This window comes from Calliopsis andreniformis, chromosome 3 (genome assembly GCF_051401765.1).
Source record: "Calliopsis andreniformis isolate RMS-2024a chromosome 3, iyCalAndr_principal, whole genome shotgun sequence".
Classification (NCBI taxonomy): Eukaryota; Metazoa; Arthropoda; class Insecta; order Hymenoptera; family Andrenidae; genus Calliopsis; species Calliopsis andreniformis.
In genome coordinates this window covers 4,412,081-4,428,583 of record NC_135064.1, presented here as the reverse complement: position 1 = coordinate 4,428,583, position 16,503 = coordinate 4,412,081, and the positions used below count along the sequence as shown (strand labels likewise).

At 30.4% G+C, this 16,503-nt stretch overlaps 1 protein-coding gene across 2 annotated transcripts; it reads left to right on the top strand.

Annotated features, from left to right (window-relative positions):
- Positions 1-6,719: 6,719 nt before the first annotated feature.
- Positions 6,720-16,087, top strand: Hppy (MAP4K3-like protein hppy). Of its 2 annotated transcripts, XM_076393217.1 has the most exons (20): positions 6,720-6,881; positions 6,960-7,017; positions 7,221-7,376; positions 7,499-7,731; positions 7,802-8,065; positions 8,146-8,341; positions 8,414-8,514; positions 8,585-8,652; positions 9,202-9,285; positions 10,361-10,399; positions 11,202-11,255; positions 12,316-12,383; positions 12,667-12,813; positions 13,220-13,600; positions 14,232-14,415; positions 14,499-14,776; positions 14,852-14,935; positions 15,007-15,099; positions 15,171-15,297; positions 15,406-16,087. In XM_076393217.1, exons 1-20 carry the CDS (start codon positions 6,768-6,770, stop codon positions 15,503-15,505), a joined length of 2,829 nt encoding a protein of 942 aa, XP_076249332.1. In that variant the 5' UTR covers positions 6,720-6,767; the 3' UTR covers positions 15,506-16,087. The 2 variants fall into 2 exon arrangements, with proteins under 2 accessions (XP_076249332.1, XP_076249333.1); XM_076393218.1 differs by lacking the exons at positions 9,202-9,285; positions 10,361-10,399; positions 11,202-11,255.
- Positions 16,088-16,503: the final 416 nt, after the last annotated feature.

The following is a 16,503-nucleotide window of genomic DNA, read 5'->3' as shown; positions in this document are numbered from 1 at the left end:
AGGCACTCACATGTATCTTTATTATATAATAAAACAGTTTCACTAGGTTTGGCATTTCTGAGTACAATTTCATTATTACATTTTCATTATTATAGTAAGGTTTAGTTTTATGATACCTTACTATGTATATTACACATAAGAAACAATAAGATGGTTGCAAATTTTTCAATTTGAAACTTAAATTACATTCCATTAACCCTTTAATATCCAGACCCTTAAATCTAAAATGTAATGAAATTTTATCTGAAATTTAAAGGCGCCAAATGTTGATTTTCGAGAAAATACTTGACTTTCTCAATTTCAAACATAAAAATTTGCTTTACAAGTAGTGAAACTATAGATTTGTGTCGAAAAAAATTGAATATTAAAATATTCACTATCAACAGATTCACGTTTAAAATGAGTGTTGCACCAGTTTAACACTAGGAGCAAGGCAAAATGACCTATCTCCCATGTTCTTGTTTTCGAAATACTGACATTTAAAGCTTTCAGTTACAGTACTATCTTATGAACTAGTGCCTTCTACAACTCTTATTTTTAGATGAAGAAATTCTACAAAATATCAACTCTATATTCTAAGACTCAATTAAAGCCTTAATTTAAATTTTTGGAAAATCTGACATAGGTCGTTTTGCCTAACAGCCGCAGACTTTTGGTCGTCAGCGTATATTAGTACCTCAATTAGCCGAGGACAAAATATGAAGGAAGGGTATGGAAAAGACTGAAAGGAAAGAAAACGAATAGTCGAGGTAAACGAAGTATCTAGGACGGTCAGACCACAATACTGGAGGCACATAGTGGAACTGAGCCGGGAGAGTTTAAAGCCAGAACGTTCACCGGAGTGGAAGCGGAAGACGGGCCCCGAACGCGGGCCCACGCGTGCGTATCCAACCCTGTCTCCTCTGCTGCTATCCTTATTATTCGAGCGTGTTATCATTATGCTATGCTACGGCGAGCTTAGCCGTCAATTTGTTCTATATACACTTTATTTCGCGTTTAGCCAGCGAGAACGTCGCCGCGCCCTCGACAGACCCAGCCACCCCCTCCCTTATCGTCCTGAGTTTAAGGAGAAAGCTACTAAGGAGTCCATTTAGAGGAACGTATTCGGTATTAAAGGCGTTCGACCGACAGATGCGCTCGATAAGGGGTGACATGAACGACGACACATGTCTCTTTACAATTTACTGTGGCCATCTGCATATATGACTAGCGCGGAAAACTCTTGTAGCTGAAAAGTCAGGGTTTAATGGAATTTTGTGGGAATGTAGAATATTAGGGACTGAGGCAGAAATAATTTTAGTTTTTCAGGAAAAATTCACTCTGAAAGGATAGACAATAGCGGAGATTTGAAAAAAATTATTTCTTTCATGTTTGAGCATGTTTAAATACTTATGTAGAATTAAGTAAAGTTTAACTGCAATTAATATTTCTCGGTTCGAGAAACTTTCTTGTAAAATTTTCTCGAATTTATCTGCATATTATTGTATTCTCTGACAAAAAGTGTTACTTAGAAAAGGTTTTAATTAAAATAATATTCAATATATTTACACTTTCTTATCTCATTTTTCTGATCTCATATTTTCCCGAAAATTTGTATGTAAACAAATACAATTAAATAGAGTAGATACTAATTGAAATAGTCGTAACACATTCTACATGTTATTTCAGCTTCTACAGGTATGTATAAGTACTGATAAAAGTAAGGAAAAAATTATTATATTACAGAATAGCTTAGTGTGTGACTCATTGTCAGTTACAAATTACTTCATAGATTGAAGACTTTATAAGAGCACTCTTATTTGATGAGTCGTTGTGTCGTTAAGAGTTAACGAGTACTAATGCGCCGTTAATGGATTTACGTTCTCATTTTTTCATTGGCATAGTTAGCTTCTGAAATCACGATACTTGTAAACATGATAAATTTCTAACATGCACTATTCTAAACAATTTTTTTATTTATATGTCTTTTTAGAATCCAAGCAAACAAATCGTTTAATTGTTCCGAACATACTTCGTAGAAACTATCCCTTTGGTTCGTAAATATCAATAAATATGCTTGTGCTTATAATTGCGCTTTGAAGATGCATCACTAGACATGGATTCTGTAAAGTAGCTATATTCTAAAATTAGAATATAGGAATCCCATTGCTTTTTACAGCTACAATTGATTTGAACTACGGATACACATTTAACTTTATATCACGTCTAAAAATCTAATTTGTTTATATTAGTACAATTTCCTTACAATCTGATGGTTTAAAAATCTAGAACTATTACAGTTCATTATGCAAATATATAAAAAAGCACTATTTATTACTTATTGATATACAAACGTTTGAACAATTGTATTATGTTATTAAATAATTAGATTTTATAAACTATAAACGTAAAAAATTTACATATAAATATATTTTAATTTTAAAAATGATTTAAGTACACCTAATTTGATTCCAAATTAGAATTAAATACAATATTGATACTAATTATAATCCTAAAAAATTTACATATAAACAGATTTAAATTCAAAATTGGTTTCAATACTTCTTAAATCGAAATCAAGATTAAGTACAAAATTAATATTTAATTTTAAGTTAATTATTCTTTACATTATTACAAATTAAGGGGTCCAAAATGGTTTACTAATTTTAATTGGGGATGTTAAGAATAATTTGCAGTTAAATTATTAATGTATATTTTTGTAAACTAATTTTTTACAATTTTTCGTTCCACAACCGTTATAATTCCAAGCAATCTATTAATTTATTAACAATCATGCAATCCTCTGCAGAGGATATGCAACCATGTGATGCGGTTAGAAAACTTCCGCACAAAACCTATTGTATTAAGAATTTGTAATCCTGTAGTTAGGGATTTAACAAAATTAAACTTTCCTACAGGATGACTTTATCATATAGGTGTTAGCTGAAAAGCAATCTCAAACAACTATAGTATTTATTAAACAAATTTATGAAATAAAATTTTCAATAAATGAAATTCATTTTACAAATATTTTCTTGAATCAGAAAAAGAGTTTGAAAATGTTTTCCATACATGACTAAAAACTTTAAAGTTTTCCTTTGTACTTGTATAAAAATTCTGCAATAATTAATGCGACAGGTCCTGGAGACTCTTTTTGTGATTTATGAGAACCGACAATAAGTAAGTAAGTAAATAAGAAGTTTAACTTTTTATTTATATAGTTATAATTATTAAATGTCTTCTTACTGCGTCTAGACGATACGGTTTTAATAACCGAAAGTAGCATTCACATATTTTTGTATTTTCGACTCCCTATTCAGCTCCTAAAGATATTAATTAACCGATTCAGTTTAGTGTGAATAAGCTTTCACTGTTACATTCACTTGTTCACTTACGGCCAAGCTTTCAAATCTAGTCGTCAGTTTTTCGCAATGGATTTATCGCGCGAGTTGAGTGATGTTGACTCCGAGAGTTACCCCCCTAGTAGTGATAGTAACGAAGATGTCCACGAGAGTTCATTGTAGAAAATCTAGCAAGCCTATATCCCGGGAGTACTGTAATAAGAATTAGGAGAATATAATAGTAAAAGAGCTAGTGTTGTGACTTGAGTTTAGGCAGGAAAGTGGTCGAATGCTCGGCTGAAATTGTGAGTCAAATCTAAAGATCAGGAGAACATGACAATAAAAAAGGTACTTCTCAACCTTCTAAGCCTTAAGGTGTGGAACGTATTTAAATCCATGGAATGTATTTATGAGGCACTTAGAACTTAGAACCAAAGGGATGCGAGTCATTTTAAAAATTTTTGAGTTAAGAATAGGAATGATTTGTGGAATCGTTAAATATGATGTTGTAAATGATTTATGTAACCCAACTGCATAAAGTTATCATTTAAAAACCAGAAAAGAGATGCAAGTGATTTATTATCTCATATGCTGCAGTACAAATACCAATTTACCCCTACAAAACAGCTCGTACTACAAAAACCATTGTAGACAATGACGAAGAATTTCTGTGAATTCGATGTGTAAAGATAAATTCAATATAGTTGTATAGACATTTATCAATACTAACATGTCTTTACAATACATATGATGTTTTATGTTTTTCCATTTTTCTCATAAAAAACTGATAACGAAAAATTTATTTAGTACCAAAGTTGGCACAATAATATTATTTTCAGTATATACAATAACTCAAACTCAAAAATGAAATTCCTTAGAAATTTGTGTATATGCTCCTTACTGTATATGGAGCATTAAATATTACTTAACTTTTAGAAAGCCTTACGTAGAATTGTTTTAACACATTTGAATTTCAAACTCGACTTTCTCGATATCAGAAAAATGTCAGTTGCATCCCTTTGGTTCTAGGTGCCTCGTATTTAATACATATTACGTCTAATTTCAAATTTTCGTGACGCTCAACCCCCTTCTCTTTACATAGAATCCGAAAATCCACTGAAGTTCTATAATTTACTTGATGAATAAGCACCCACAAACCACTTGCATTCAAAGAGGGAAAAAAGTTTGCTCGTATTGATACGAAAAAGCAATACGTAATCACTAGACTGCGGATTTTTGTGCAAAATCAAATTTTTATGAACACATTTTGAAAAATAGAATTTGATTAAAAACTAATTTCATTCTTTGCGATTCTTTGAAATATTGCTATGCCTACTTTGGTTTTAATATTTTATATATTTTTGTATATAACAAGCATTTTGTATTTTTTTACACAGTTAAATTTTCTGTGTACACATAAAAATCCGCAGTCTAATAATTACAATTCAATACCAAGTATTATTTAAGTAAATTCGGAATGGAGAAATAATTATTATGAAACCGAAACCAATGGTGAAATATTATATTTCAATTGAAATGATGTATCTCGTTAAATCACTGACAAAAATATCTGTAAAAATATTTCTGTACAATGATGGAAAGCCTGGTTAGAAGTCAGCTGGGTTAGAGGTAGGTCCAAATCACCCTCTGATCGAGAAATCGGCAGAATGATGCGATTCGATTAAAGGCTGAAAAGCGACTGAGGAATCGATAAGTCATGAGGTTATTTGAAAGTCATAACAAAAATGTAATCCAACGAAGTAATTTGTGAAAAATTGATATTGTCGATAAAATAATGATTCTTGAAATTATTTTTACTATAGGTACTGTGTTAACAACAATTCTGCGTATCGTTTTTTATACATTATTAACATTAAATTTATCATTGTTAAATAAGAAACAATTTATTTTCTTCTCGATGTTTAATTCGTGGTAAATTTTAGTACCCAGGGTACCTGTCCATATTCCTATGCTCGTACATACCTATTTCAGTGCCTTCAGATTGAAATGACTTTTTTTTAAATTATTTATTATATATTCTTAAAAGTATAATACCTTTTTTTATTTTACGTGTTAATAAGTAAACTTAAATAAAAAAAGATTCATTAGTTTATGTATAAAAGTTCTTTTTCTATAAGTGATTTTAATTCGAAGACACAGAGATTGGTATGGGCACAGAAACATAGGCAAGTACATTATTCATACTTGTTGAAAGAATGCACTGTAATATTTAAATATTTCACATTTAGTAAATAAAATAATAGTCGCAACATTCAGATCATTTCAAATTTCAATTGTTTCTTATACATGCATCCAATTTTAATTCCTACCACTTTTAGCGTTATAATCTTATTTTAGACTGAATCGATAACGTCGATAAAGAGACTCGTGATCGCGAATCCTTCGAACGTATAACAGAAAAATAAATTAGATTATTAGATGATTGGTCTAGTATGCACTCATTATCAGTGTATGCATATCTGACGAAATTTTGAAATCGTTTTTATTTTTTAATAAAGTCTTGAACGAAAAGATTTCATATAAAAGTATTACTTATCTTTTTACGTAGAATCGTCTTTCTCTAATTGTACTTCAATTTGTATGTCTATAATATACGGGGTGTCCGGTTGCATTTGGGAAGTACTGCAGGTATGAATTCTACGCACTAAAATGAGACAAAAGGTTTAGACAAATATATGCCCGATATAACTTTGTTCTCAAATTAAAACTTATTTTGTATTTTAATAGTTGCTTCCTAGGTAGTACAAAAACGTTTTAAAGACGTCTGACGAAGACATTCAGGACGTTTCAAAGAAGTCCATAAAGTCCTAAAGACGTCATTAAGACGTCCATATATTCACAAATTATTACGTCTTTAATAGACGTATTCTATCTTACAATGATATTATAAATTATAATCAAAGATTAAAATCAGTCACAATCTATAAAATATATATATTATAAAGACCTTTTTATCTAGAGGTTCAAAGTATAGACATTGTTTTTAATCTAATCTTTATCATTTGGAACACTGATAATAATTACACCTCCATTTGCTTAAATTCTTTATTATTTAAAGGTATCCTAAGATTTGAAAAGTTTAAGTAACTTCGCAGTCAGTACGAATTAATATACATACTTTATCAGAGATACAGAAAGAAAATTTTCAAAAGAAATACAGAAAGTGAATCCGTAGTTTTAGATTTCCTTCTGAGATGGGTCTCGAGATAATCACAAGAATCGATTTCTGTGTTGATCGATGTATCGCAGAACCGCTTTACTAAAATCGTGAATCGTGACTAACCTCAGGGCTGTTGTGAACAATGGCGACGTTTCGACGAAAGTGACATTCTAACGAGCAAATGTGTTTTTACGCTTTAATGTTGATCTTCTTTCGTAGATGTTAATTGCTCTTGTTAGGCGTTAGCAGAGACGAGTCCGCATTTTATGATGGCTTTGAACGCTAACGCGCTGTCGAGTGACATAAGTCGAAGAAATCCACAGGATGAGTACGAGCTCATTCAAAGGATAGGTAGCGGAACGTACGGCGATGTTTACAAGGTTCATAATCTATACTAGATTTTTATATTTACAAGTGTGACATATTCTATACAAGCGCTGTTTGATTTATTTTCATAGGCCAAAAGACTTTCTACGAACGAACACGCTGCTATTAAGGTTATCAAATTAGAGCCAGGTAAGAGTTTTCAATATTTGCTTTCTTTTATCGTAAATATTTAACACTCATTATTCGCAAACAAATTTTTAAAAGTAAGTTGATTGATATATTCTTTATTATTCACTAAGTACAGTGAATAGCTGGGGACTTGGATTTAAATCTGTAATAGATTTGTTTTTTCCTAATTGAATTTTTATTTTATTCTTATTTTGCTGTTCTAGGTGATGATTTTGCGATCATTCAGCAAGAAATTTTAATGATAAAAGATTGCAGACATCCTAATATAATTGCATATTACGGAAGTTATTTGAGAAGAGATAAGTTATGGATTTGTATGGAATATTGTGGAGGTGGTTCTCTGCAGGATATATATCATAGTATGTTCTCATTGTTATGAAACTTAACTATTGTCAAACTAAACATGAATATGCATTATTAAAGCATAAAGTATGCAATCAGGATTCAGCTTTATATTAACTGCAACATTTTAATGTTATAGTAACTGGACCATTAACAGAAATGCAGATAGCATATATGTGTCGAGAAACGCTTCTGGGATTGGCTTACTTACACAGCATGGGAAAAATGCATCGTGATATTAAAGGTGCCAATATATTATTGACTGAAGCTGGTGATGTCAAGTTAGCAGATTTTGGAGTGTCAGCACAAATTACTGCAACTATTAATAAAAGGAAAAGCTTTATTGGCACTCCTTATTGGATGGCACCTGAGGTATTTTAAGCTTTCTAAATGGTTTTGTATAAAAAAGTAAAAAAAATTTACATTATTTCTTTTTTACTAGGTTGCAGCTGTAGAAAGGAAAGGTGGCTACAATCAACTTTGTGATATTTGGGCATGTGGGATTACTGCAATAGAATTAGCAGAATTGCAACCACCAATGTTTGATTTGCATCCGATGAGAGCACTTTTTCTTATGTCTAAATCTGGTTTTAAGCCACCAACATTATCAAATCGGGACAAATGGAGTCCAACATTCCATAATTTTGTTAAAGTTGCTCTGACTAAGAATCCTAAGAAAAGACCAACCGCCGAAAAGTTATTACAGGTGAATTTTCAATTCTTTATCTGTGTATATGTTGCTGTTCATAATATGCACAAACATTTACATGAGAACTGTTATTCCAGCACGCATTTTTTCAAGGCGAAATGAGCAAACGTTTAGCTTTGGAATTATTGCAAAAGGTATCGAATCCTTGTCATATGTTTACTGATTTAGAAGCTGATGAAGATGGAGCTGTACCCAATGTTCCACAAAGGATTGCTTCTCGTCATACTGCAAGACCTAGACCAAAAAGCCCCATATCACAATTAGATAGTGATGGTAAACAGCAATACATTTACAAATGTTTACGTCGTTCCTTGGTAAAAATTTAAATTGTATACATAATTACAGATCAAATTAATCTTGATGGAACATTACAAAGAGATATAGTATCACCATCAGTGGATGGTAATCCCGCATGGGATATTATGGATATTATGAATAATGTCAAGGTAATTTGTGCTTTTATAAATAGAAATTGAATGTGTATTTTATTGACTTCACACCTAATTATGTATTTAGGCTGTTTATAACTGTGATGTACATCCAGACTGTGGTATTGGCACTGCCTTTGAGGACGTACAAGAGAAGTAAGTACTTTAAATGAATTTCATTTCTACCTAATTTTAATTTTATGTACTACTATTCTAAAATGTGGGGAGGGTTGGTGCTTTAAAGTCCTTCCACTAATATGGTAATTGCTGTTTCACTCAAAGTACTTTCCATCAATAAATACAGTTCACGTTATTTGTTACTATAAAGTGAAACAGTAATTTAATGCTGACTATTGTTAAGTTGCATATGGCACGTCCGCTTTTGCTTTGCATATATTGCAACAGTTATTAATAGGAAAATTGTACCCCCCCTCCTTTTTTTTTCTTCAAAAAAGATTTGATACTGATTCCATGAAATAATGAAATAATTTTAATAGTGCCTAAAGTTTGAGAAATCTTCGAGATTATAAGAATTTCTCAGCTCAATTTTTTATATAAGTAATTCATAATTATTCGTATAGTTCACTCTAAGTAATTTGTGTGTATAACATTAACTTACGTGTTTATGACACTTGATTGAAAATATTTTACATTTTACTATACTAATTGTTTCCCAGACATGATATAGTTTATTCTGTGTATCAGTACTGTCGGCGCTAACGTTACAACAGATAATAGAGAGTTACGTCGAAGCAAAACAGGCACAGAAATATTTCATATGAGTTTAAGGTAATGCCTATGATGCAGGTAGTCTGGTGTGAAAATATATGGTTTTATTTAAAATTCATATACGTTCTTATATAACCACAAACAAAATGAAATAATTTTTTTCTATTCAACTTCGAATGTGTAATTTATTACACATAATATGTTTTTTAGTTTTCTTTAATAAATATTTACATGACTGCATGTTATTTTAGTTATTAACTTTATAATATAACTAAATATAAAATAGTACTATTAATACAAATTATGTTATGTCGAAGAATGATTAGGCAAATTTTGCTTTATTCTGGTAATTTAGATGTGCATGAACTATGTACCATGATGAAGTTAATGTTTGTAAATACTTTAACAATTGATAATACGAAATTATACTCTACCCAAATACTGTTATTTGCAAATTACATGTAGACGTTTTAATTTTTTTTTATTGCTTTGGTGTGAAAGTCAATACTTCTTTTGTTAAAGTGTTAATGGGTACTTGTAAAAATACTAAAGGAAATTCTGCATGTTAATGATTAGAATAAGTTACTGTGAATATGCATGCTTAAAGTAAAAGTTCAAAAAGGTCTTGATGTTTTTGCTACTTCCACTCTGTAAGTATTATGTTACCATAGTTAGTCTATTTGGTATGTTCATATTTTCACGTAAAGATCATTTTGCTTAAGTAAATTTATATTCATTTTTTACTAAGGTATTAATTTTCACTGTATCTTGCAAATTACATTTATCAAGATGTTACATATCCGGTAAATAATAATTATTTGAGATAAACTAATGAAATTTAAAACCAATAAGTACTATTTTCAATTGAAGAATATTGTATCTACCGGATGTGCCACATATCATAAAACATTTTCTATTTGAATTGGAAATGCATTACATAAAAGTTCAAATACTCTTTACAGGTACTTCTTTATAATCTTAAAATAATACAGCATTTTAAAATAGTTACTCATTCCTTGTAATCATATTTCTAACTCTTTTACCTAAATATAATTTTACAACTGATTTCTTCTTTACTTCTTTGTAGCTTTAATTTCTCTGATCAGTTTGTAATTTTAATAATTTCTCCCAACAGGAGTCTATTGCAGTACATTGATGAGGAGTTGTTGCTAAGGTATTGGCAGGTAACCCTTTTCCCTAGCACCTTGCACCTTGCACCTTGCACCTTGCACCTTGCACCTTGCACCTTGCACTTGTTTCCTAATACAATGCATTTAATCATTTACTTCTTTAATTGTTGCTTTTACAGTCATTTTTCGATTGATGTCCCACCATCCCTTAATAACTTTTGTTGTGTATTATATCAAGAGCATACAAACTAATTTGACTAGTTTGCATTATGAATTTCTTTCTTTCTTTCTATTATAGTAATGACATGGTATATGTTCGTGAGATACTTTCATCACTCAATTGAATAAGACAGACAGTCTTGTCAGATTACTTATCTTCTAAAACTGAACTGTGTACATTTGCTAAATCATTACTATATTCAGTTTACTATTTATTTCTTAAAATTTCCGTAATAATTTGAACTTTGCATGTAAATAGCATTCCATAAAAGTTTACGTTTTCAGAGTCTGCTTTTTTGTTAGTAGATATCCTTAACATTGTTGCATGATAGTTTTCGTTAGAGGTATTGTTTCAATTTGCTAACCATATTGGTGGTGGAAATTTGTCTTTCAATAATAAAAATTACAATTTTGAATATCTTGTCTGAATTATAATCGTGATTTTCATAATCCAATTAGTGATAACAGAAAATCAAATGTAAAAAGTGTAAGTGAAATGACTTTGTTGTACATAAAAGTGTACAGGAATTTACATGTAAAACAAATTAGCAAGAAGTTCCACAGGATTAATAATAAAGAGATACATCAGTTGTTTTATAGTATATGATTATAGTTTCATGTGTGCAGGGGGAATGCAATGTCGATGGTTGGTGGGCATTGCGACCAGCTATATTCCCTGCAGTAAGTAAATGATAAAATGTAATAGTAGAATCTTTTACTTTTGGTTGTAGATTGAATTCAGTTAATTTTATTACTTTCATTTTAAAGTAATAGTGGGCTTTTATATTAAGCAATGTTTTAATAATGTACATTTGGCTTCAAGTAACTGTCAATGATGTAAGCAATATATATTGATAACAAATTTGTAGTGCCATATATAATATATCTAAATTAACATAGTGAAAATATATTTATATTATAGTATACTCATGAAAAATGCTTAGTAGTAAATATCCTGTACATTTAAACAATAGTTTTTCTTATTTTGTCAGTTTGCTTAAAAATTTTATATTTTCAATGCAGCACCCCTTTCAAAACACTGTATACTAATTTCTAATGCTTTTTCTTATGCTTAATAGATAATACATTACAATTAGACTTCATAAATCTGATTCGTGATGGTGTTTACACATTCACTTGATTGAAGATTACAATTTTATATACTCTAATATGTTATTTCATTTCATTCTGCTATTTTAATTTCAATGAAATACATAGTGTTTGCAATAGAGAGTTACAAACTGTTTTGTGAAACCACTGCTAGTCAATACTAGTCAGTGCTTCAAGTCAATACTTGAAATGTTTATGTATGGCTCAGAGAAACTGACATTTTAGAATTTAAGAAATTTTGGAGGTGAATTTCCTAAAGGTAGAAAGGACACTGGTGAAAAGTCTGGTCATCAATGGAAGTGAAATTGTTTCCATTGTCAGGAGAATGAGTTTCAACATTTCTTATATTTTGAAGTATTAGCCTTTATGAATTATCTAACATTTAAAAATTTCAAGTCAATATCTACAGTGGTTTCAGAGAAAACAGCTTGTAACACTTTATTGTGAATACTCTATATTTAAGGGTTTCGTACACAGTGATATTATATTTAAGCTTTCAACTTATTAAATTATTTATTTATGTACATATTACTCATTTATAATTTACTAACCCCCTTAGTAGTACCTATGTTTTGGAAGAATAATTATTTCTCTAATGATATATTACTGATGATGTGTACGTTTTTTTCAGAGCTACGCTTCCCCTTGGAGAAACATCAAATGACTGTGAAGTACATTGTTCATACTACAATATGTCAGGTAAGAAAATATAAATTTTTATAATAATATTTATATTTATTAAATTAGAACATGTATGAATAACACATTTTCTTCAAGACTTCCATATCAAACTAGTAGACAATAACAAACTGATTAAACTGTATATAATTTGTAACCTTAATATTAAGTATTTGTATTTAAAAGTTAAATTAATGTTTTGAAGTAGAAGTTAAAATAATTTAGTAATCTGGATGATGTGGAGGTTCTGAATGATTTGAACAAATATCGAAATTGTAGTATAAAAAGTAGGTTCGCTGCTTAGGATCTCAAGCAAGTCCCAGACATCACAGCTCTGTGGACGAGTTGTATGGTCTGGTGAGCGGTACCCAGTCCTTAGCTGCTGTCAATGGACAACGTCAACGATCTCTCTCAGATAGTGGTCCCAGAGATGAATCCCCACAATCTAATGGTAGGAGCACACTGATTTTTAAGTTAAACTTATACTGCACAATTTTTCTCTTTTAAACATAATTGTAAGTCAATGATCCTGTTACACTAATTTGAGGCATGCTTATAAAATTCTATTCTGTTAAAGTATGTTAGCTACTCCCCTCATTTGATGCATACTTAACATGCAAAGGTTGATGCAAGTATCATTTATTATGAAGTAGAACATGAATTATGCATTAATCGTTACAAGTATTCTTTGTTCTCCTTGACTTCTAGTTGTGAACTTCTTGTACAGATTGATCGTGTATGGATAATGTATTGCAACATCTTGTGATATGTGTAGTTTAATATCGATTATGATGAATATTTTGTTGTCAATGACAAAGAAAAGTTATTCTTCCGTTACCAAGAATATACTATTTTAGGTCAAAGTGAAGTATCAGCTGATGGAGATAGAGAAAGTATGAGTCCAGATTTATTATCTGATACTCCACCTGTACCTCCAAGAAGAAGGGACAGAAAACGTCACACCCCTCCTAGACCTATTAGCAATGGATTACCACCCACTCCCAAAGTTCATATGGGGGCATGTTTCTCAAAAGTATTTAATGGTTGTCCACTGAGAATACATTGCACTGCAAGTTGGATTCATCCTGATACAAGGGATCAACATTTACTGATTGCAGCAGAAGAAGGAATTTATAACTTAAATCTAAATGAACTTCATGAAACAGCAATAGATCAGTTATATCCAAGACGTACAATTTGGATGTACGTCATTAAGGATGTTCTCATGTCTCTGTCTGGTAAAACATTATTAATTAATTAACAATTATGAAATATATATACAGGGTGTTTCACGCAACTAGGCTAGGCTATAGCTCTTAAACGGTAAGAGATAGAAAAACTTTTCATTAGACAAACTTAACCAGTATTGGATGATGTATGCTTTGGCGTTTTTGTGTTTTGATGTTTTATTCAAAATTTGTATTTTGTATATATTTTAAAGTTATGACTAATATGTGTACACATAACTCCAAGATAATTCTTTCGTGGGTGTTATCGTTTATCCCTCCTTCTGTTCGTGCTTGTAGTTACAAACATGGTTAATGCCATAATTTACTAGCTATCATTCTACTGGTTTGAAATCGATATTATGATTTGCTTGAGTGCACTAAAGCTCACCAAATCATTATCTAAGAGTTAAATGCAAGCACGCTTGACTCATCTTCAGAATCAATTTTCTCGAAAACGAAGCATTATTTAAAAAAATTTTATTCTTTATTTACAACATATTTTTTTACGTAGAATTACCCTCTCTTTGATAGTACTACACTTTGCGGGTCACCCTGTATATAATATATAAATATATAAATATATAAGTATATTATATATATTTCCTTTTTGTTGTATATATAAACACCAACCACATTTCAGGAAAAACTCCTCAGTTATACAGACACGATTTGCTAGCAATGCAAAGCAAACAAAGTCATAGGTTTTCATTGCACATGAATAAAATACCTGAAAGATTAGTACCTAGGAAATTTGCTCTTACCACTAAAGTACCAGATACTAAAGGTTGCACCAAATGTTGTGTTGGAAGAAATCCATATAACGGGTGAGTGACTAAAACTTGTGTGAAATTACTCTCACGAAATGTAAAATAAATTTCTATAACATTGATAACGATACTCGGTATAGGTATAAATATCTCTGTGGTGCAATGCCAACGGGAATATTTTTAATGCAGTGGTACGATCCTCTTAATAAATTCATGCTTTTAAAGCATTTTGATTGTACTCTGCCATCACCATTAAACGTATTTGAAATTATTATTACACCTGAAATGGAATATCCAATGGTGTGTGTATCAGTAAAACAACCATATCAGCAAAATAAATTGAAATTGGATCTAATTAATATGAATTCGGGAGCAAGTTGGTTTCACAGTGACGAATTGGAAGATATGGATGGTTCAGGTATTTTAAAAACTTCAAAATTATGTACAATATATCCAAGAATTGAAAATTAAAAATATGAAATAATTTTTACAGCTACTGTGATACCGCGAAGAGAAAACCTTAACGTAATTAATGTCACGCAATTAGAAAAGAATGCAATATTAGTATGTTATGATAGTGAGTATTGTTACGGAATTAATAAGAGATATTGTTTAAATATATGTTTTAAATATACTTCTCTTTTACAGATGTAGTAAAAGTAGTGACTCTACAAGGAAAACCTAGATCGAGTAGAAAGCATATGTCAGAATTACACTTTAACTTTCAAATTGAATCCATCAGTAAGTTTCATTTATCAATAAATGTGAAATGTAATTATTGATTAATAATACACATTTCTGTTTATTTTCAGTCTGTTTACCAGATAGTGTACTTGCATTCCATAAACACGGTATGCAAGGTAGAAGTTTTAAAAATGGAGAAGTTACACAAGAAATTAGCGATCCGAGCAGGACTTATAGATTACTTGGATCAGACAAGTATGTATTTCTCGATTGTTATACTTTTAACACGTTGATTGTCGAGTAAAATTATACAATTCATGGAACAACACAATTCGAATAGCACTTATATATAATTTTTAACAGAGTTGTGATGCTGGAGAGTCATTTGGTTCAATCGGGTACATTGACTGAATCTGAAGGAGCAGACTTGTACATACTTGCTGGACACGAAGCCAGTTACTAAATTTCATCTTTCGACGGCAATTGCGAGGACTATAATATATCGCAAGTGAATTGTGATGAATCCCACTGACTGCTTGTAAACTAATATAATGACTGTACTGAGAGAAGCAGTGGTTGATATTGGTAAGAGAAATTGTTAATTATCTTGTTTAAAGTACATATAAAAGAAATTGATTAATATCCAGCAGTGTACACAATACGTGCCACGTGTGCGCGCACATAAACACACACACTATTCATCACTCTTCTCCATTATAGTCAATGCTACATAGACTGGTTATTTACCAAGGAAAACTTTTTAATGAAAACAGATTTAGAATTAGTGGTTGAAATCTAAAAGAAAATCATGGTGGGGCAGAATATAAAGAAGAAGCACGAATATATTTAAAATAATGTGTAAATTTACCCCTATGCCTGACAAAATAAAGCTTATACTAATCCAGTTTTCTCGCTCAAAAAATGTACGGCGCTATTGTGAAGTTTACATTTTCTCGTTTTATCATAAAATTACAGTAAGATAAAACGTAAATTAAAATTTTGATTGAAAAATTTTATTTTGACAGATAGAAAAAAATGTTAATCTCTCAGCTCGTCTTACCCCATCAATAAATTTTAAAGCTTTCAATATTTCCAATATGATGTACAATATTTCCTTGTAGATACATGAACATTTATATTTTTAGAATCATTTTTAGATTATATCTTATTATAATATCCTGATATCCTGATTGTAAGCTTCTCATCAAAATAACTCATGAGATATTGGCCATATACGTAGTTTAAGCAGATAAATATATTTAAATATTGAAGAGCAACGAATACAATTAAAATAAAAATTCTTTAACAAGTATGGAACATCATTATGCTTATTAAATATATTTTTCTTGTAAAAAAATAAAATCCAATTGAAAATATTCAGAATCAACATTACTTATTCATTGTATAAGTTTTGCTTTGATAGGCATTGGGTTATTGCATCAAAGTTATTTTAATAAGACA